We start from the raw sequence: 21,172 nt of genomic DNA on the forward strand, positions 1-21,172 counted from the left end.
TCGATTTTTCCATAGGTACCAAAGTGTCCAAGGAAATCTCTGAGTTACCTCTCTCATCTCTTCATTCTTGCGCCATGTTATGAGAAGATAACTCGTGTTTTGAAAAATCGATTCATCATGGAATCCGCCGCACAGATGTGGGAAGCCAGAGAGAACCCAAACTTGCCTTGGAAGAGTGCAAGAGAAAAGCACATGGTTATAGACTCTCCATCCATTCCACAAGTCTGACAGACTGAGTCACATTTCATTCCTTGATGCCGAAGATTATCTAAGACTGATAATGCACCAGCCAATGCCTTCCACATAAATACCTTTATCTTTGATGGGGCCTTTAAATTCCAAATCTCTGCTTTGAGAGGGTTAATGGACGGTAGCTCAGCTTGGTCCTTAATCAGTTCTTGGTGTAAAGCCGAAAATGCTACTTTATAACCAGAACTGACAGAGTAGGCTCCACTTTTGTTAAGTCTCCAAGCCCAAGAGTCTCTGTCATTGACTGCCGGTTGGTTCATCATCAACACATTAACATCCGCATATATGAAAAGCTCTTCCAACTTCTGACGATCCCATCTGCGTTTGGGGTAATCAATAAGATCCGAGACACGAAGGTTGGCATCAAAGCATTTATTCCTGCGTATCGGAGCTTTGCAACACCCTGCATCATCTTCCAACCAGGCATCTGACCAAACATGAAGGCTGCTTCCATCCCCTACTAAATGTTTAAGACCTGTGATCAACAAATCTCTACCATATAGTAAACTCCTCCAGGCATACGATGGCTTACTTCCCAGCTGTGCATTAACCAAATATTTGTTTGGAAAATACTTTCCTCGTAGGACCTGAGCAAGAAGACTCTGATCGTACTGGGTGATTCTCCAAGCTTGTTGTGCTAGTAAGGCTTGGTTAAAACACTGTATGTCTATGAATCCCATTCCACCATTTTCTTTCGGGAGACAGAATTTATCCCAACTTAGCCAATGGATTCTCCTTTTATACTCCACATTACTCCACCAAAAGCTTGCCATTATGCTATGTAGACTAGAGATGACTGTCTTAGGAATTTTATAGACAGACATAGCATGAATAGGTAAAGCAGCGGCAACAACCTTGAGCAAAACCTCTTTTCCACCTTGTGAAAGTGTTTTCGCATGCCATCCTGAGATTTTCTTTGACATGCGCTCCTTTAGATAAGAGAAAGCTTGGACTTTGGAACTCTTTAACACCTCAGGTAAACCCAAATATTTACCTTCACCCCCTTCTGCTACAATTCCCAACTTCTGTTTCATTCGGGTTTTGTTTTCTTCCAATACTCCTCTGCCAAAAATAATAGATGACTTCTCAAGATTTACCATCTGGCCAGTAACATCAGCATATTGAGTAAAGATTTCTTGCAATGCCGAGCTTTGTACATCATTTGCTTTACAGGCGATCAAGCAGTCATCTGCAAATAGCATATGATTAACTGATGGCCCTGTCTCCCCAAACATGATCCCTTGAACTCTGCCTTCTCGTTCTGCTTTTCTCAAAAGATGAGACAACCCTTCAGAACACAATACGAACAAGAGAGGTGACAAAAGATCACCCTACCTCAGCCCTCTCTGTGGAGAAATCATCCCATGTGCCTGGTCATTGATCAGCACCGAATACGTCACTGTTGTTATACATTTCATTATCCAGTTGATCCATCTACTATCAAAACCCATCGCACACAATAGAGCCCTAAGGCAGCTCCATTCCACACGGTCGTATGCTTTTGACATATTCGTCTTTACCACCATCCATTCCGAGATACTATCTCTAGTCTTGTCAAGAGAATGAATCATCTCATGAGCAATGGTTATGTTATCGAAGATTTGTCTTTCGGAAACGAATGCCGACTGTGTGGTGGAGATTATATCTTGCATTCATGGCTTTAGTCTCTTGACCATGATCTTTGACACTGTTTTGTAAATCACCGAGCAAAGACTTATGGGGCGGAGGTCAGAAATTGACTTGGGTTCCAATATTTTTGGAATCAAGCAAATATGGGTGTAGTTCCAGTCTTTAGGAAGCACACTTGTCTCAAAAAATAACTGGACCTCTTTCACAAACTGCTCTCTGATCACGTGCCAAAATTTCTGAAAAAACAATGCTGACATCCCATCAGGGCCTGGTGCTTTAGATGGCTTAATGGAGAACACTGCTTCCTTAACCTCATTCTCAAACACCGGTTTCGTTAATTCTTCATTCATTTGAGGCGATACTTGTGGTCTCATATCACTAAACCAGGAGGTAAAAGGAGAAGGATTCGAAGATTGAAATAATCTGGCATAAAATTCAGTAGCCACTTCTCCTTTAGCAGGTTCAGAGAACACTTCCACTCCTTCAGAGTTCACAAGCTTGACGATTGAATTTCTCTGTCTTGACGCCTTGACTAAATTGTGGAAGAATCTTGAGTTACGGTCACCTCCACTAAGCCATTTATCCTTACTTTTCTGCCACCAATAAGTCTCCTCATCCTTTTGAGCTCGCATAAGTTCTCGTTTCAGAAATTGAATTGTAGCAGTAGATGGCATGAACGCAGATTGTTTTCTCTCCAGCGCTATCTCCGCTTGCTCAATTCGACTTCTGGAATTCATATTTGCTCTCTTCTTTAGAGCACTCAAAGACTTTCTGCAAGCTTTTATTCTGGCTGAGACAGACTTATTGCCCCTTCCATCAGCAAATCCCCAAGCATTACTTACATGTTCCTGCACACCATCCACTTCCAAGAATCTTCGATCAAACTTGAACCACCCTCTATAGGATTCCTATGCTTCAATGAGGTGAATGAGTACAGGTCGATGATCGGAGCCTCTTTTATCTAGGAACGTCTGGTTGGAGCAAGGAAATTTCCGGAACCAAGCTTTATTGCCAAAACAACGATCCAATCTTGTTTGCACCCACATCTTGTTTCTCATGCCTCCCCACGTGAAATTATCACCTTGACTCTGGAGTTCTTCAAGTCTGCAAGCATGTACCATTTGAGTAAAAGGCTCAAAGGATTCATCAGCTCTCCAAACACCTCCGATCTTTTCTCCATTATGCAAGAAATCATTGAAGTCACCAAAAACACACAAATTATCTCGCCTGTTGACTCCGATCCTACTTAACCTTTCCCATAATTCTACTCTTCTTTGCCATCCCGACGGACCATATATACAAGAGGCGTAGAAGGAAATATTACCAAACTGAAATATACAATCTACAAGGTTTTTACTTACAGACAAGACCTTAATATTTACAGACTTTTCCAAAAAATCGCTAGTCCCCCTGCATGACCAACAGGATCCACTGTAAAAACCCCTTCATAGCCAAGATATAATACATCCGGAAAATGTTTTTACGCATTCCCCGCAGACGTGGAATTGTCAGGTCTTGAATCCGACCCAATCCCTAACAATTCCAACTTATGATGCTCATCTTGATTGCGGCGATCCCTCAGTCGGGATCACCCTTGGCTCTTTGCGTTGAGCAACATGTTGTTCTTCCTCCTCCTCCGTAGCCCCTTTTCTTTTAACTTCTATCTTTGTGTCAGCTCCTTCTTTACCATAGAGGTCTTGTAAGATATTAGATGGAGCTCCTTTCTGTTCCTTACGCTTTTTAATATAGGGTCTGCGTCGAGGGTGAGATGTTTTCTTTACAACACCGGATGGCTTAGTTACTAGGTAACCAGTGTCATATTCCGTAGAGTTGATTGCCAAAGGCACCGATCCACTCCTCCTCTCCGCTATACCATCTTCTTTGTCTTGAACAGAGTATGGTACCGAGCCTCTTGGAAGTACTAGGTCTTTAGTTACTTGACTTGTCCTTAGTTGGATTTCTTGAGAAACAAGGGAAGGTTGCTCACATTTATATGCTTTCATTGATGCCGCCATAAGCTTTCTACCTTCACTTCTTTCCTTTGCATTAGCATCCACAGGAGAGTTAAGATCGAAATCAAATACCCTGCCCTTCCCTTTGTCCAACTGCTTTGTGACCACCGGTTCTGCTTCCAACCTCAAAATGGTTTTTCTGATCTTTGGGTCCTTCTCAGCTTCCGCTATTGACGATCGAACTCTTTCCACTCGCACGAGTCTATCTCCATCAGTTGCCATGAGCAGGTATCTTCTCATCTCATCTAACACTTCTTGAGAAATTTTCCTTCTCCCTGTTATGGCAGATATCCCTACTTGGTCTTCACTTAAGACCCCAAACAGAGGGTCATCAGGTTGTAAAAACTTCTCGCTCCTCATTTTTTCTTGAAGAACTCTCTGTCTTCTTTCAGCCGTTGCCTCCTTCCTCTGCTTTATCAGCAACGGACAAACATCTCTTTCGTGATTGAGTCTCTGGCACTCATAACATCGTTTCTGCACTCTTTCATAGTTGAATTTGATCACCGTCGAGCCACCTTCTTTGAGATCAATAACCTTGGACTTCCTCAACGGTTTTGAGACATGAAATCTCACCTGAACTCTGACAAAGTCCTGAACTTGGGGTTTATCAGGATCAAAAGCAACAACTTTTACTTCGCCTAAGATTTCCGCCAGGACCGTGATAGCTTCCACAGTGTAGTGATTCACTGGGATATTCCTGATTTGAACCCAGATATTGATGTATTGAAGGTAGTCTTCCGGTGGGTACTCCACCCATCGATCGATTGCTAGCGCCCAGTCATTAAAGGTATGTACTCCTTTCTCCAGAACATCGATGAGGTCATGTTCATGATCAAAGATGAACTGGAAACACTCTTTTGATAACGCCACCCCTCTTACTCGTCCTTGCTTTTGCCACTTTCGGGGAATGTCATGTATGAGCGCCGACATCTTCTGACAATCCGGGTTGAGAATTCTCCCAATAATACTTCTGGCATTTCTTTCTGTGGACCTGAATTGAGGCAAATCAGGCATCATGAACGGTTCATCTTCCTCCTTTAGTGATAACGCCATCATCTCCTTATCCAAAGCGTGCGACATCTTTGCAGAGCCACCGATTAAGATTGCTGTATGATTCTGGAAATTTCCACCGCTTGGTACCGATAAGAACAAACTCTTGAAAAGATGAAGATTCACCGGAAAATAAGATATTTTACGGTGGTAAGTGGAATACGTGTCATTTTCTGTTTAAAACACTAAGCTCCACCCACTAAAGATGTTGATATTAGCGAGAGAGAATCTTGGCCCAAAAGAGAAAGTCAGCTTATTAGGTAGCGTTATCTTTATTTGTAGAGTTGGCACGGATCGAATTACCATATTTGCGGTATTTTGTGATTTGTAGCGTTATCTCTATTTGTAGAGTTGATTTTTAATATTTTCTCTGTTTCGAAGACTTACAGAAATTGGCTATAAACATATTTGCCCAAGTTTCTTACACATCGATGTTGATCATTTTAAAGATCCAAAATCTCAACAACTAGCTGTGACATGATCTGTGTTAAAAAAATACATAAAATAGCTAATATATTTGATTTATAAATTTAATTTTAGGTATTAATACTGTATATATATATATATATATATATATATATATATTCGATCGGATACTCGTTCGATTCTCGGTGCGGGTCGGTTCGGATTCGGTTTTTCGGATTTTTTTTAAAATAGACCCATTCGGATATTTAGAAAAGATCCGACGGGATCAGATACCCTATTTTCGGGTTGGTTCGGATAAATACTTCGGATATGCTCACCCTAATCTGGATATTCAAATTTTGATCCAAATTTTGAAAATATAAAGTCTTAAAATTTTCTTAATAATTATTTATATAATAAAATATGTATAATCACAATTATAATACTATAGTTTTGTTTTATAATATTATTTATATATGGAATTATAACGAAATATTATACTATAAATTTTTAATTTCAGAATTATTTCTAATATTTTAATATTTAAACATATGATCATGATGTGGATGGTTAAAACAGAAGGGAATATCTTAAAATTAATTTTCGGAATAATCATTCATCAATAGGAGCATAACTATATTGTTTGTTTGGGATAACATTTTTATGTAGAGAGAATATTTGGATATATTCCAAATATTATGTTTATTTACTTTATTATTTATTTAAAGTATTTATCTTAATTAGTCATAATTATCTTCAGAATTTTTAATAATTTATTGATTATTTGGTTTTCATATAAATAGTATTCTCAAACTCGCTTTTAATTAAGCACTATAAAGATTATCCTAGTTTCCGGGTATTCTCAGAATCAACGGTTCTAGTTTTTTCCGTAGAAGCTTCGGCTACATCACATTTACATCGTGATGATTTCATTTGTTTCTACTTGCAGTAGTTCATGAAGTTTTCAGCCGAGCAGCAGAGGTTGATAGCGCGGTGTCTCTCACAACGTAAGTTCCACCGCTGTAACTACCCACAAGAAATAAAGCAATGCAACGATCGTAATGAGCTTTGTGTGGTATGTTATAGGGTTCATACGTGTATTAGAAACTTACCGTTGCTTCTTTATACTTTTGTCTTGCATGGAGATAGTCTTTCTCCACCTTCTTGAGTCGCTTCTCAGCTTCTTAGTCATGTTTCTTGAATGTGTCAATACCAACACTCGTGGAGACTTTGTTGATGCCTTGACGGGGGTTATCCATAGCCTCTTTTCGGTTTATAGTGTTTATGGACATCAGGTGTGGACTCTTTGCTACAAGTTTATGTTTGAAGTTTGATAATATGTTCTGTTGATCTTGCTAGCATCGCTTCTTATAGCGAGGTTCTTGCCCCCCATGCCAAGGAAGAGCATTATGTTTTTTTAATTAATAGCTCTAATATGCAATGTAATGATTGACGATACACTTCTACTTCATTTTGTAGAGCCAAGTGTTATTATTATTCTATATATGGATTGGTGAGTGTATCATTCCTCAATCTTCACATCACCAAGAATTGTTCGCACACGAGTAGATTGTGAATGAGTCGATAACAAATTAATAACAGAAGAGGTAATAATTATTGGTTAATAATAACAGTCCCACAAAAGCAACGACAGAGTACCAGAGTTGGATCACAGTCTCCCTTACACCCAAAAAAAAAAGATAAGTTGAGACGCACTGTGATATACCAAGTTCATACCCTTAACATAAAAAAACTATAAGGGATTCGAACACTCCTCTCACACACCTCTCTAGAGGCTTTTATGTCATAATATATAAAAGCTTCACACAATCTTCAAACACCAAAGACTATGGAACCTACCGATTTGGTCAAAACATCTACTGGTTCCTGCTTGTCTTCTTGTGCATCTGGTCCACGAACATAAGGAGACATCCACTTTGATTTAACATACTCGGCTCTCCTCCATGGCGGCACATGAAGTCCTTTCTTCTTCAAACTCTTCTGCGCGGCTTTACATATAAGGATAACGATCCTCTGCAACCGTTCCGCTTTGCCAACAAAAACGCAAGGCAGAGTCTGCAGAATCGACTTGTAAGTCTTGGTTGCACGAGCAATCTCGAAATTCGATTTGAAATCAATGTCGATCAACAGTCTTTCGCCATCGATTATCGCATCCATATACTCATATTCCCCTGTTTTATGTCACAAACAGTCAATGAACTGTCAAACTTCATAGCATCATCTAAAGGTTTGATTCTCGTTCTCTCTCCTATTGAACAGAACCAAAAAACAATATGACAGAAGAAAGAGAGAGAGAGAGAGAGTTATGGGATGATACCAGCAGGGTAAGAAGAAGACTTGTCCCAGCGAGACTTGCAGAGAGCTGCATCATAACCTAACCTCACCAACTCATCGACAACAATCTTCAAGTTTCGTTTGCAACTCTTACTTGTTTCCACAATCTTGGTCACATCACCCAACAACCTCATCTCACGTATGCTCGTACAAGGAACCAAGCTCTACACATTCGAATCTAAAATCAATCACGTTTTCTCCTCCTTCACCATTAATTGAACAATAACCTGATTAAATCATACCTTGAGAGTCACGCGACCTTCGCCAGAGGCAGAAGAAGCTCCCAAATCGTCAGACGAATCAGACTCATCGTCAGAGCTCTCAGTCCCACTCCCGCCGGAAAAGCAGCTGCATCGGCTGCCACGACCATGCTTCTCACTACTATTGCTGTTGTTATCCTCCATGAAATTCACAACCATTTTCGCCAAACAGACCGAGCTCGGCTCGAAATCTCCCGAGCCGCCGCCTCTAACAACAACGGTGGTGCCGCCGCCGCCGCCTCTGAGGCGTTGTTGTTCTTTAGACTGAACTGACGCTCAAAGAGACGCTTCAACCGCGATTTCGGCATTTGCTTCATCGTCTCGGGGAAAGGCATCTCCACCTCACGCTCCGGTACATCGGAATCGATCGGTTGGATTTTCGTGTGAAACGGCATTGTGATATTGTTCACTCCACAATCAAAACGGCGCCGTATATTGAAAACTATAGAAACAAACACGAAAAAACTAATATTCAATCAAAGATCTAATATCTAGATACGGATTTTAAAGCTTCCGAGATACGCGACGGCGCGAGAACGTCTTTATGCTTTTGTGAATCGGACGCAATATCATCCGTTGATCATCATCATCCGACTTAGAGATCTGATTTTGATTTTATCGCCGGAAGTTAAAAGTAGGATGAAACGAAACTGAATTCAAATAACGGCGAATGTGAAACAAGAAACAACAACGAAGAGGAAGAAGAGGATAAGCTTTTGTTTTTTTTTATAAAGGGAAAGGATATAGTGCACACGTGTGAGTCCTGCGTGTCAAGAAGTTAAATGTTTTGAAAACGATTTGTGAACACGTGTCGTGAGATCAAGGGCGTTGGTGAAGGTAACAAGTGGCTAAGATCGGATGCGCTTTGTTGGAAAAAGTCGAAAGTACCCTCGAAAGCTACCTTCGAGAAAACGTGTCTGCGACTCCAGGTGGGCCGGAGTCTGTTGGGAAGATCCTTCCGGAATAAGTTGGAAACGAGAAGATGACGGAAAGGCCCCCCTCCGTGTTCGTTGTACGTAGACCGTATATTCGCCTATTCTTGGATATAGTATATCCGTACATTTGTAAGTAAAAAAAAAACAGTTTGTAATAAGTAGATGTTGCAAATCTCATAGTTAGATTTTTTTTTTTTTTTTAAATAATGGTTCTCATCCCAAAATCTAAAAACAGTTTTAAACCATGGATGTCATTTTCAAGTTTTGAAATACCCATTAGATTTAATAAATTATTTTATATATTTCAATTCCTTTTTACATATTTAAAACTATTATCGAGAAGCATTAAAGCAATGCAGGTATGAAAACAAAATTGTGTAATATTAAAATGATTTTAGTAATTTATTTCTTATCATATTTTGTTTTGATTTTTTTAAAATGTATCCGCTTTGTACTCTTTTTTGGTAGACATAAATATTTACAATGTAAAAAAAAAATTCTTAAATGTTAAATGGCAAAAAAAGTTATTAATTTTATTTTGTAGGCAGCTATTAAAAATTTTAAAATATAGATTTTACACAAAACTTAGAAAAAATAGAAAAAGGAACATTTCTAAAACATTAATTTTACAAAAGAAAAAGGAAAGAAGCAGACGTATAAATAAAGTTAAGAGGTAGATCCACAAGATATAAGATAACTCCAATTGTAGACAAGAAAAAATAAAAAAGATAACTCCAATTATTTAAAGCTCCCACACAATTTTCGTGATCTCCCTCCCTCCCTCCCTCCCTCCCTCCCTCCCACTTTTCTTTTCACTTTCCCGCTCTCGTTTTCAAGCTGCTTCTTTATTCTCTCCTCTCTTCGATTTAGGGTTCGTTTAGATTCATTAGTTCCTTCACCAAACGCTTCGGATCTTGTTCTAAATTCTCTTAACGGTAAAAGAATCTTTTCTCGATTCGACCGCAGATCTAGGAGACTAAGTTGTAATCTCTATTCGAAAAAAATTAAAAGCTTCTCTCCGTCTTTTTTGTTTAGGTTAAGGAGGAGATATGGCAGGTAAAGGCGGCAAGGGGCTTATCACTACAAAGACAACTACGTCTGCTGCTGCTAACAAAGACAAGAAGAAATCCATCTCTCGCTCTTCTCGTGCCGGTATTCAGGTCTCTCCCTCTCTCTCTAAACCCTAGCTTCGAGATCTTGTGTTTTGTTTGATTGCTTTGCTGTCTGCTGCGATGCTTAGTTTACATTCGATTTTCGTAGAGAGACATCAGTTGCTGTTTTTGCCCTGTTAGATTTTGGTTGTTTGGATCTAAATTTATTAGAGATCTGTCTGATAAAGACAAGCTTCAGTTTGTGTGCTGATTTGGTTTTTTTTTTTTTTTGTCTTGTTACAGTTTCCAGTGGGTCGTATCCATCGTCAACTCAAGGCACGTGTTTCAGCACACGGGAGAGTTGGCGCCACCGCTGCAGTCTACGCGGCATCGATTCTCGAGTACTTGACTGCGGAAGTTCTCGAGTTAGCTGGGAACGCGAGCAAAGATCTGAAGGTGAAGAGGATCACTCCGAGGCATCTGCAGCTTGCGATCAGAGGAGACGAGGAGCTCGACACTCTCATCAAAGGAACAATCGCTGGAGGTGGTGTCATCCCCCACATCCACAAGTCTCTCATCAACAAAACCACTAATGAGTGAAGTGATGAGCTTCAGCTCTAGATTTATGTGCTTTTGCTTTGTGTTTTAGCTTATTTGTTTTAGTCTGCTCTCTCTCTTCTGGACCATCCTCAAGTGTATATGGGCTAAATCTTAACCTCGTAGGTTTCTCTCGTTTTTAGACTCCTTTCTCTTGTGATCTTTCTAATGGCTACTAAGTACTATGATTGTTATTGGTTTTCTTTACTGTTTGCATGCCCTATTCTTGGTAACAGAAGAGGATGAAAACAACTGTCAATGTTGTTTAGTAACAATCAACAACAACTGAATCACGATTTCAAATACTTACAATATAGAACAAACATCTTTCACCTTCCTTAAGTTGCTCTGCTTCAATCATCCGTTGACCTGCATAAAGGTTTCCTAAGCAGAACTTGCAAAGACTTCTTTTGTTAGCTGAGTTATAACAGATGTTCGTGACTTACCTCTGTTAATTACATGTCTGAAGGGGTTTTCCATAACTCAATACAGGTTCAGGTTCTCTACCATGTTGCTTAGTAATAGGTTTCACGGTTTCAAATGCCTCGACTAGCAATGCAACTTTCCTCTTCCTTGCTGAGGAAAGTTTGGTAACGGCACGCTGCAGAGCATAATCAAACATCCAGTCCTCTGAGTTTCTCCTCTCATCCATGTCTTGATGCTTTAGGTCGACCTTCTCGGTATCTGCATCAATGGAAAGCGGAAGGTAATTGGGTTCTCTTGGGTTGAATCCCGTCAAATCCTCTGTCTCTGACACATGTTTCTTGCATTTGATGATTGTCCATGCAACGGTAACATCTAAATCTTCTTCTTGGTTGCATGGCACCTTTGTAGCTTCAGTTTGGTCTTGAGACTCCTCTTTGCAATCTTCAGCTTTATTATCCTTAAGTGTCTCATCACCAGCAGCATCATCTGCTTCTGAGTTAAAGTAACAAGATTGATCAACATCTTCTTTTAAATTGATATCATGATCACCTTCTAAAAACCTCACCGTCCCTGCACTATCAGAGTCAATATCAACCTCACAAGTAGTAGTCTCTTGGACCTCTTTCACAGAGTCTTTTACAAGAGTCTCCTCCTCCAAATCGGATTCTTTGATGCCATCATCACCTTCTGAAAGCTTCACCATCTCTACAGTGTCAGAGTACTTATCAGAGTCAGTTTCAGAACAAGGTGCTCCTACAGAGATAGTCTCCGAGATTTGAGTCTCAACATCAACCTCACCATTTGCATCCTCACACTCTTTCTTCTCCTCTACATACCTCTCCACAGAAGGTTCCATCTGCACACTATTTTGAGACTTCAAACTCCCTCTCCTCGAGGATATGAAGCTTTTCAGTGGAGGATGCTGCTTATGCAGATGGCAGTTAAGTGAACAATACGTATAAGGACAGACTCTCAAAACAGAGGTTCCACTAACTTCATCACCATCAGTTCCACCATGATTAAGCATCAGATACTCTGGAAACTTGGGATCTTTCAGAATGGAGGAACAAGTAGCTCTCTGTGTACATCTCTTGAAACTGGGAGTCTTTGTCAAACCTTTAACCATCCTCGAACTCGGCTTGTTGTTACTTCTCTCTTTCTTGACTCCATCATGTTTTAGAGAGGTTTGGTTCTTCTGATTGAATATTTTCTTTTTCTCTATCCTTGCCTCAGAACTAGAGGTGCCTTTCATGTAGTTAGGCGACCTACCTGTTACTTTAACAACAAAATCATGCTTATTTGGTGGTGGTTGCGTCTTACCTGGTTGAGAAACAGAAGTGTCTTTAAGCTTCCTCTTAGGTTTTGTTCTCTTCATCAACATCATCTCCGGTCCAAGGTTCTTGAGATGTTCTTGCCCAAACCGAGTTTCAGGTTGCAGATTGTAAGACTTGATTGCTTGACAAGTAGTCTTGCTTTGAACCATCTTTCTCAAGTATTGCTTTGCCTCAAGACAAAGCTATTGCTTGTTTAGAGATTTTCTTTGATCAATGGTAGGATAAGGACTCTACGTGAGAATGAACTTGAATACTTTGTGATGTTGACAAGCACTGATAAAGAGATTGATTTTGGTGGGTCCCGTTTTCCTTTATTTTAGGGCCTCTCCGTGTAACACGAGATAGTAATACGCATTATGTTCTTTTGTCTTCATCTCTCAAGTCTCTTTTGGGCTCCTCTGAGCCCACAAATGAATTACGAGGGCTCACTTTTTTTTTTTGTTGGTACTTTTGTATATTTGAAGAATCTATAAAAAAAATTATTTTGTGAGTGGGAGTATTTTCCTTTGGTTTCAGTCACAAATGTGCCTCACCAAATTATATCATGACTTTATCACGCAAATTGCTTTCTATAAGGGGAGGATAGTTATTATATTCTAAATATATCGACATCTAATGAAACTGAAGATATTTTGTAAATGTCATATGATTTCATAGCAAGAAAATTGTTAAATGTTCAGAAGTTTTTTTTGTAAAATATTTGAATTGTCAAAAATATAAAACAATGAAAACGTAAAGCTATTAAAATCATAGTTTTTAAATTGGATATAAATTTAAAATAAGTTATTTAGTTACGAATAAAACTCACATGATCATATAGTTTAGTTGTGCACAAATTAAAATTATCACGCAAACTAGTCTATACCCCCCTCCCAAACTTGCGCCAGCAGAAACATTAACATGAATAGTAGATAAGCCTACGTTCAACCGTTATGAACTTACTTGAAAAATTCTATGTAAGCCTCAACTTCTTCTAACACGTCTACGAAATTACGTTGTAATGTATGCATGTATGCAATTATTAGCTCCGAAGTTAGCAGCTTCTACCAAGATAATAGTGTTGACAAGTTTGGACAAACAAAAGCTAATCTTTTCTACTCGTCTCTACTTTCACTTAGCTCATTCAAACCTTCTTTCCCTCTTGGAAGCTTGGCAGAACCGCTCCAAACTTCACCGTGTATTCATGAAACTGCCACCATCAAAGACAAGCCTCAATATAACTTGTCTTACCAAGAAACTGCCACTTAATCTGCCTTATACTAATGCTGTTCAAGTGATCTGATAGTGATGTGCAGCAGCATGATAGAAAGGTGACTAAAATCGAAATGAGAAAGAAAAAAACCTGCTTCACGATCTCTTCATATTTAGCTTCCAACTGTTTCACTTTAGCTTGTCCTGACTGTTTGACCTGGTTAGTCTTGGCAGCATTCTCATCAACCTGTTCATATATAAACAACAACAACAACCCAAAAAGCTTATGGTCCATGCTAAAGCATCAAGATTCACAACGTTAGATGTTCCTAAGAATAAGGAACTATTACCATAGCTACTACTGCTTCAACATCATGTTGTCTGGATTCAAGTTGACGTCTTCTGGATTCAACTTCCTGTTTTAATTCATTCAGTTGTTTCATCCAATCATCAAACATGACTTGTTTCTCTTTCTCTAACTGCTTCAATGATTCGTGCAACTGTTTCACTGTTGAAAGAATATAACATTACAGTCTCCGCGAACAACAAAACTGAGAAACATTATCTCTAAAAAGGGAAGATATATAAACCAAGTCTTGCCTGTTCTTTCCCGCTCAACCACTTTTGCCTCAAGTGATTTGTATAATGCCTTATCCTCATTTAGCTTAGCTTTCTGAGCTTTTAGGTCTTTCTCAATTGCTTTGACATTGGTTACCTGCGTCAAAACAAACAAAAGATACATTCAAAGACACTTCACATCTAATTCCGATAAACTGGAAGGCTTTGTGCCTTGCCACATGCATGGTTCACACTTCACACTCAACAAGCAATGAAAATGTAAGGGAGTTGTTTTCCTTAGTCACCTGTTCGTTAATTAGTTGCAGCTGCGCCGATGACTTTGATATTTTCTTGAATGCCTACACAAGGCACACAGAGATAGAATGAACACAATGATAAAGCAAAATATTGGTGATTAAGGTCCTATAATGAAAGTATGAAACTGTTGTAAGAAAGTATTAATCTATATAATGTCCACCTTAGATTCACTCTCATCTACTATACACCAAATTAGTGAAGTGCGAGCGAGAGACAGCACGTTACAGCAATAAACACCACACTTAGTAAATAAGGTTGAAATCAAATTCAACTATCGAAATCGTTTGAGAGCGATCAGTATAATGACCAGTGACTTGGAAATTTTCAAATAGTTAATGCAAAGAACTTTCATAATAATACCTTTTCATAAACCTCAAGAATAGCAGCCTTTTCCTGGAAAGTTTCCATTGCTAATCTTTCAGCTTTCTTTGTTTCCTCGAGAACTAGTTTCTTCTCTTCTAAAGCACCCTGTCTCCACAACAAACATATGAACCAGTGTTTCTTTACACACAAAAAAAAAAAACTCTCTTGCTAGAAGGAACAAAAATACACCTGCAATTTGTCTGGGGACTGAACAATCAGTGAGCGTAAGTTTCCATTTTCTTGAACAGCTTGCACAAGGTCAAACTCTGCTTTCGAAATCTGTAAGAGAGAAAAATAAACACACATGTCAATAGCTAGAAACGCCTCTCAGACTAAAAGGACATGATGATAGCTTTACACCTTTTCATCCAGCTGTGTACTCTCCTCTTTCATTTTGTTAAAAGTAGCTCGTAGTGAGACCTGCTCGTTATTGAGTTCCGCTATTTTCTGACTGAGTTCTTGGATACTCACTTCTAGCTCTTGAACGAAAGGCGAATCCCTTTCACTAGCTTCATCAAACTCTGCAATCTCTGCCTTCAACTGCATGGAACAAGACAACCTTGAGAGAAACCAAAAAAATAAAAAATAATAACATCTTAAATCTATTAGACAAACACAACATTACCTGAGCAACTTTAGCCTCAGCTTGCCTCCGTTGCTCATCAAGAAGAGTCAACTCTTCCGCCAGTGGTCTTATAAGCTCCATTTTCGAATCCCTAAAGATGCAAAAAAAGGATCAAACTTTACTAGAGGATTCAACACGTAGATTACAATCATTGATGAGGGGATTACTTGTGTAGAGCGTAGTTCAAAAGAGCACTGATGAAAAACTCGGTTCGGGAGGAGTCAGGACGTATCATGTCCTTGAAATTGATGTTGAGTGGACAATCCACCATCTCTAACGTGTGTTTGAGTTTGACGTAGAGAATCATAGCCGGAGCTGACGTGACGTGGTGGTCTGGATTCTCCAGCTGCTCCAGTGCCTCGAAATCGACTTGTCCTTTGTCTTCTCTGTTTGGGATAAAAAAAACACATTTTCCCCCAAATTTGGGGAAATTAGGGTTTAGTGAAATTGATTAGAGATTAAGAAAAAAAAAAGAAGGAAAGGAGGAAGGAATAGATACTCGGTGATGACGTCGAGGTAGATGAGGATCCTGGTGTAAAGGTCGGAGACGGAATCGAAAGTAGGGTTTCTGAGATCGGCATCTTTGACGGAAGCGATGTTAGCCTCCGCGAGGACGGTTATGATGTCGGAACGAGAGAACTTCGGATAGTCTTGGAGCGACATCTGTTTTTTTTTGGCTTTTTAGGTCAGGTTTGCTTGCTTGTTTCTGGATTTCTCGAAAGAAGAAAAAAAGTGGTCGGTAACAGTGACGATGAGTAAGAGATGTGCTTTTATTTAAATTTGATTTTCCCGCCTAGACGAAAGGAACCGCACACATAAGGATAACACGTGGCATCTTTAGTAGGAGTGTAGGACTCGATGTCAAGTGGGCGGCGATTGCTTATTTCGGGTTTTTCGACTTTTCCTTATTTTGAGAGGCTTAAAAGCCATCTTTTACAAACAGAGATCAGGCCCAATTACAAAATAAATATAATTCCAACGAAGTCCATCACAATAAATTTTATTTTAAACTTTAAATTTTAATCGTTTAATTAAATTTAGTTTTTTTGTCAAAAAAAGAAATTAAATTTAGTTTTAAATATTGATATAAAAATCTCAGTTCTGAAGTTAAAATTTAAAAGCTTCTACACCCAGATCTAATGTTTGAATCTAAACTATTTAATTTCCGGAGATGATGATTTATTAATGAACACTCAGATGATGCAATTAGACGTAGATTTTATAAAGTATATAGTATTGTCGATCGAATTATCTATATAATCAATCTTATAGTTTCTCGATTGTCAAATTGTCTATATAATCAATTTTATAGTTGCAATGTCATAGTAAATGCTTTAAAAACAAAAAATCTTAGCTCCGAAGTTAACGGCTTCTACCAAGAAACAGCTCAAAAACTCTCCAAGAGTGGGACCAAGTCACCTTCTGATTGGCCCAACACCAAAATAGAAGTCAATTACCTTGGACCCATAGTCAACGTTGGAGAAGTCATGTTGACAAGTCTGGAACAAGCAAAAGATCTTATCTTTTCTACTCGTTTTTGCTTCCTTATAAAATCCTCTGCTTTCTTCCTCTCATCTTTAAACACATTCTAAAACAAAAACAAACCAAAACAAGAACACAAACAAACGTTTTGCCCAAAAGACTTCTGGTGATTAATTGGTTAGTACGTACTTATGTCTATGGAGAAGAAACATCTCGACATTAATTTTCTGAGTTATCATCCCACAGAAGACGAAGAAAGCAAGACCAGTCTCTTCTTTGGATTGGTTGATGATTCTGAATCAACAAGACTAAGAAATGGGAGCATGAAAAGACAATACAGCGACATTGGAGATCTCTACGACAAACTTTTCAAAGAACATGTTGATAATGATGACAAGGGTTCGAGGATGGACATGAGAGTCTTGACGGTAGTAGAGTATATGAGAGAGCTTTACGTTGGACAACTTCCGCTGCTTAAGAAGATGTTTCCAGGTGGGGCCAAAGACAAGTTTCTTGGTTTCTTTAACAAAATCAGAGACGCTGTGTCCCAATTCAAACAAGTTTCTCGTCCTCCTACAAAGTCAATGACTATGCAGAGGAGTCTCAGCGCTGGTTCGCCACGATTCACCATGAGAGGTATCAATGTTGGCCCACCATACTTGAGAGATGAACGGTTTAAAGTTAAGACGGTCGACGCAGGAGGTGGTGGAGCTGGTAAAGGTGGCTCGGCAGCTGGTCAATGCCAGACCAAGAAATAATCTTGGATTTGCTCACATGTGGCCATGGATGAGCAAATCTTATGACATTTTAGGGTGTTGCATTACACAAAACGTTACTTTTTGCTAAAAACTAGAATGAAATGTGATGCGTGTGTTATAAGCTAGGGTTCGGTTAAAGACTCTTGAGTCTAGTTTCTAAAGTTCATTTCATTTTCTTTGTTGTAAATATGGTATGTCTTAGTTGGGTTTCTTTTATGTTGTGTTGTATACAAAACTCTTAATAAAATAAATTTTGAATTAAGGTCAACAACAATAGATGCAAACCAGCCAACGACTAACTTGGCTGTTTTGCATCACATTACCTCTCATATATATATATACAACACGACTTAAATGTAAGAAGTTGACAAGATTTTGTGTCTTCAGTGCATGTTCCCTCTCTGAGCAGCAACAACAAAGACTAATAGAATAGGAGAAGCAAGAAGAATCACATAAAGAAGTGTCTCATTTATTCCCATAGTCTCTCCATCTTCCTCCTTCACTTTGTAATCAACTTTGTCTTTCTTGACAAAGGCTTCAAAGTAATCCTCATAGCCTGGGTTTATCTGCATGAAGCTCGAACCCTGAACCTTCAGCATCTCCATTGCCTACAAATTCATTAAAAAAAAAAGAACTTAGCTAAGTTCCCTGAACTCTGGACATAACATGAACTGAAAACTCATCTCCAGCTACGATACTTTTGTGGGTGTTGGAGTTACCTGAAAACTGAACATGAACTGCCTCGCTTTCTTGCTCACTCTCGGGTTTGGGTGAGACAGAAGCTTCTCATACATGCCTCTTGCCTTATCTGCCCTGTAAATCACTCCAAACTAACCTATTTAGCGCACAAGAGACCATAAAGTCCTATACTCAACATCATCAATAAAGCATGCTGCTTACTTACTTTCTAAGTGAATCCTGACAAATAGACCACTGCAAAGCTGCTAATCCATGAAGCTCGCTCTGCACAACTAAACTCATAGTTAGTTAGTGCCATATTTATTTTCTGAAGCAGCCTACTTCTTTAGTAGATATATAAGTGCATCAATGGATTAAGATGTCAATAGAGTGATGACACCCAACCAGGTTCATGGATCTAATTAAGGCATATATTAATCAGGTTTTTAAAATACTTTTATTGATTATGTGGCCTGCTGCTACATAAAGATTGTTGGATTTTTTCTCCACATACATGCTGATGAGTAGATAATCATAATGCATAAATATGAGATGAAGTGATAAACTAAGTTTGGAGAAATCACCTTAAAGACTATTTTCTCCATGACCTTTTCATAGTATGGCAAAGCTTCTTTGAGTCTCCCTGAATCCATAAGGGAGTTCCCCTTTTCTAGTGCCTGTGATAATTAAAGTGCCAAAATCAAGGGAAGAAGCAGACAATGAGCATTAACGTTTCTAGCCACCTTGAGGCACGAGTAGAAGCAGAACATGCATGTAGATAAAGCAAAGAAACGTTTCTAGGATTCTAAAGCAAAGAACATGCATGAGGATAAAGCTGATATGAAGATATGAGAATCTGCTTGAGTAAACATGAGTCCTTATCACAGTTTCAGCCGAACTCATATCCTTGTTATGATCTAAAAATAGGATTTCTAAAGACAGTGACTAATAATTTAATTATATGATATGGTTTGGAACATTCTCATTGAATATAAAATCCTAACTAACAGATTCCATGCTGAAGAGGACAAAACAAAAAAAAAATGTCATGGGAGTACCTCCTCACACTCAAGTTTGAGTTTGGGATCAATATTCAGTCCTATTGATTCCTTGTAAGCAGTGAGCAGTTGTTTTGTCCGTTCTTCTCTCGCAGTCCTTTCTTCAGCGGTTTCAATTGAATCTCCTGGTTGGAGTGTCCTTCCACCACCAAACTTAAACCAGAAAAAGGTACATATCTCTTTTTAGAGGTTCAAATTGTTCAAAAACGTAGTGTTCTAGGAGATATAGATGTATTTACTTAAGCAGAGTTCACAGAACTTTATAGACCATCACAAAGAGGTGAATCATTCAAACAAGTCAAATAACTACAAGTATCTATCTACCCCCTTCAGAATGGTTAAGGAAATTTTATAGTACTATAGCTCCAGCTCACAGTGTACTACTTGTTACTATAGGTAACTACACCAACAAGTCATTTTTTTGTTGCATCATACTGAACGGTAAACTAAATAGCACAGGATCTCTAAAGACAACATTGGACAAAGCAACCCCCTATGGGCATAATAATCACATACCGTTTTAGAGATGTTCCTAGGTCTAGGGAAAACTCCCCATGTCGAAACTTTGGGCTTATATACATCAGAGTTTTCGTTTCCTTCTTGATCAAGCTCTTTTTCTGTCTTGTCAAATCTTGTTTTGTCACCAACTATAAACTCCACCTCAGGCAAGTCCCCTCCAGGAAAATAGTCCTCAACAGGAACCAGCCCCGGTGGAAGCCCCCTTGTGCTCTTCTTATCAGCGAATCCAAGTCCAACGAAATCAATGCTGGAGACTTTCAACTCTTTCTTCTTGCCAATATAATTCTCTTCCTCAACCTTATTGTTTGATGATCTAACAGAACTTTTCTCTCTACTACCTGAAAAACAGAATCAAAAAGTCTTGAGATCACGTTTTTGATTGAGTTTGCACATATTAACATGTCAAAGAAAGAATAAAAACACATTAACTACAATGCCTAAGAATACAATCAAGCTGTTCATGAATATTCTCTTCTCATTTTCACTAAAGCCTATTAAAAAGATGCATTGATCAAGCTCAAACAAAGACAAAACAACAACAGTTCCAAGGATTGTCTTCAAAGATATGTAGCCTCAACAACATACATAGGAAACCAATAGTACTGAATATAATCAACCCTGTCCATGCATATTCTCTGCTCATTGATCAGCTCAAACAAAGGCAAAACAACATGACATCATTTCCATCTAAAAATAAATGTTTTTTTACTAAACTGGATTTAGCCTCTTGGACACCAACATCAGCTCCAAGCTCTTTTTGCATCTTATACTCATCAGCCTTTTGCTTAGCAAGCTTCACAGAGAGCGGCACTTCTTCTTCTTCAGCGGCATTTCTCTCAGGTTTTTTTTGCTCGGCTTTAGATTTCTTATAGGCCTCGGCTTTCTTTAACGCAAGCTTAACGGGATCCAGGGCGACCTCAACCTCCGGAGAGTTGTCTGGAGAGGAAGAGTAGGGTGTCGGTGAAGATTTGTTTCGGAGAAGAGAGAGTTTGAAGGGTTTTGGTTGTGGAGATGGAGAGAGGAAGAAAGTGGGAGGTTCGGAGAGAGGAGAAGAGAGCCAAGAGTGGTTGAAAGAAGCCATTGGATTCGTGCGAGACAGAAGAGATGTTTAGCCATTTTTCTTTGGAGTTGTTGTGTATCATCACCTGAGTCGTGGTTTCAAGATGACCACCCATCTCTACCTGATTGTTAAGATAACTTTGCTCTGTTTTTGATTCCACGAAAAAAAAAAATTGTAACGTTTTTTAACGGCCAATAGACAACACGACGACGTTTTTTG

At 38.9% G+C, this 21,172-nt stretch overlaps 7 protein-coding genes and 1 non-coding gene across 8 annotated transcripts; 2 read left to right on the forward strand and 6 right to left on the reverse strand.

The window, feature by feature from the left end:
- Positions 1 to 77: 77 nt before the first annotated feature.
- LOC108845308 (uncharacterized) lies at positions 78 to 3,058 on the reverse strand. The gene is made up of 3 exons (XM_018618537.1): positions 2,960 to 3,058; positions 2,054 to 2,726; positions 78 to 1,537 (listed from the first exon to the last, which is right to left on the reverse strand). The coding sequence occupies exons 1-3, from the start codon at positions 3,056 to 3,058 to the stop codon at positions 78 to 80; spliced, it is 2,232 nt and encodes a 743-aa protein (XP_018474039.1).
- A 376-nt stretch (positions 3,059 to 3,434) lies between these two features.
- Positions 3,435 to 4,970, reverse strand: LOC108845309 (uncharacterized). Its single transcript, XM_018618539.1, has one exon. It carries the CDS (start codon positions 4,968 to 4,970, stop codon positions 3,435 to 3,437), a length of 1,536 nt encoding a protein of 511 aa, XP_018474041.1.
- A 1,980-nt stretch (positions 4,971 to 6,950) lies between these two features.
- On the reverse strand, positions 6,951 to 8,646 carry LOC108844419 (uncharacterized). The gene is made up of 3 exons (XR_008943408.1): positions 7,943 to 8,646; positions 7,684 to 7,864; positions 6,951 to 7,537 (listed from the first exon to the last, which is right to left on the reverse strand). It is a non-coding gene; the product is annotated as an uncharacterized LOC108844419 (transcript).
- Positions 8,647 to 9,687: 1,041 nt separating this feature from the next.
- On the forward strand, positions 9,688 to 10,792 carry LOC108844269 (probable histone H2A variant 2). Its single transcript, XM_018617490.2, has 3 exons — positions 9,688 to 9,830; positions 9,931 to 10,055; positions 10,290 to 10,792. Exons 2-3 carry the CDS (start codon positions 9,945 to 9,947, stop codon positions 10,584 to 10,586), a joined length of 408 nt encoding a protein of 135 aa, XP_018472992.1. The 5' UTR covers positions 9,688 to 9,830; positions 9,931 to 9,944; the 3' UTR covers positions 10,587 to 10,792.
- Positions 10,793 to 10,826: 34 nt separating this feature from the next.
- Positions 10,827 to 12,635, reverse strand: LOC108844268 (calmodulin binding protein PICBP). Its single transcript, XM_018617489.2, has 2 exons — positions 11,030 to 12,635; positions 10,827 to 10,952 (listed from the first exon to the last, which is right to left on the reverse strand). The coding sequence occupies exon 1, from the start codon at positions 12,490 to 12,492 to the stop codon at positions 11,035 to 11,037; it is 1,458 nt and encodes a 485-aa protein (XP_018472991.1). The 5' UTR covers positions 12,493 to 12,635; the 3' UTR covers positions 10,827 to 10,952; positions 11,030 to 11,034.
- A 646-nt stretch (positions 12,636 to 13,281) lies between these two features.
- On the reverse strand, positions 13,282 to 16,153 carry LOC108844688 (kinetochore protein NUF2 homolog). The gene is made up of 11 exons (XM_018617976.2): positions 15,898 to 16,153; positions 15,566 to 15,784; positions 15,399 to 15,489; positions 15,134 to 15,313; positions 14,963 to 15,052; positions 14,771 to 14,878; positions 14,398 to 14,451; positions 14,135 to 14,249; positions 13,885 to 14,042; positions 13,686 to 13,781; positions 13,282 to 13,532 (listed from the first exon to the last, which is right to left on the reverse strand). Exons 1-11 carry the CDS (start codon positions 16,059 to 16,061, stop codon positions 13,467 to 13,469), a joined length of 1,341 nt encoding a protein of 446 aa, XP_018473478.1. The 5' UTR covers positions 16,062 to 16,153; the 3' UTR covers positions 13,282 to 13,466.
- An 811-nt stretch (positions 16,154 to 16,964) lies between these two features.
- On the forward strand, positions 16,965 to 17,898 carry LOC108844120 (uncharacterized). The gene has a single exon (XM_018617336.2). The coding sequence runs from the start codon at positions 17,072 to 17,074 to the stop codon at positions 17,636 to 17,638; it is 567 nt and encodes a 188-aa protein (XP_018472838.2). The 5' UTR covers positions 16,965 to 17,071; the 3' UTR covers positions 17,639 to 17,898.
- LOC108844119 (uncharacterized) lies at positions 17,877 to 21,083 on the reverse strand. The gene is given in 8 exon segments (XM_018617335.2): positions 17,877 to 18,246; positions 18,358 to 18,451; positions 18,543 to 18,601; positions 18,901 to 18,993; positions 19,375 to 19,527; positions 19,891 to 20,231; positions 20,608 to 20,974; positions 20,976 to 21,083. Coding segments are annotated over 8 exon segments (1,425 nt in total). The 5' UTR covers positions 21,069 to 21,083; the 3' UTR covers positions 17,877 to 18,021.
- Positions 21,084 to 21,172: the final 89 nt, after the last annotated feature.

The sequence above is a fragment of the Raphanus sativus genome, chromosome 3 (genome assembly GCF_000801105.2).
Source record: "Raphanus sativus cultivar WK10039 chromosome 3, ASM80110v3, whole genome shotgun sequence".
In the NCBI taxonomy this organism is placed as follows: domain Eukaryota; kingdom Viridiplantae; phylum Streptophyta; class Magnoliopsida; order Brassicales; family Brassicaceae; genus Raphanus; species Raphanus sativus.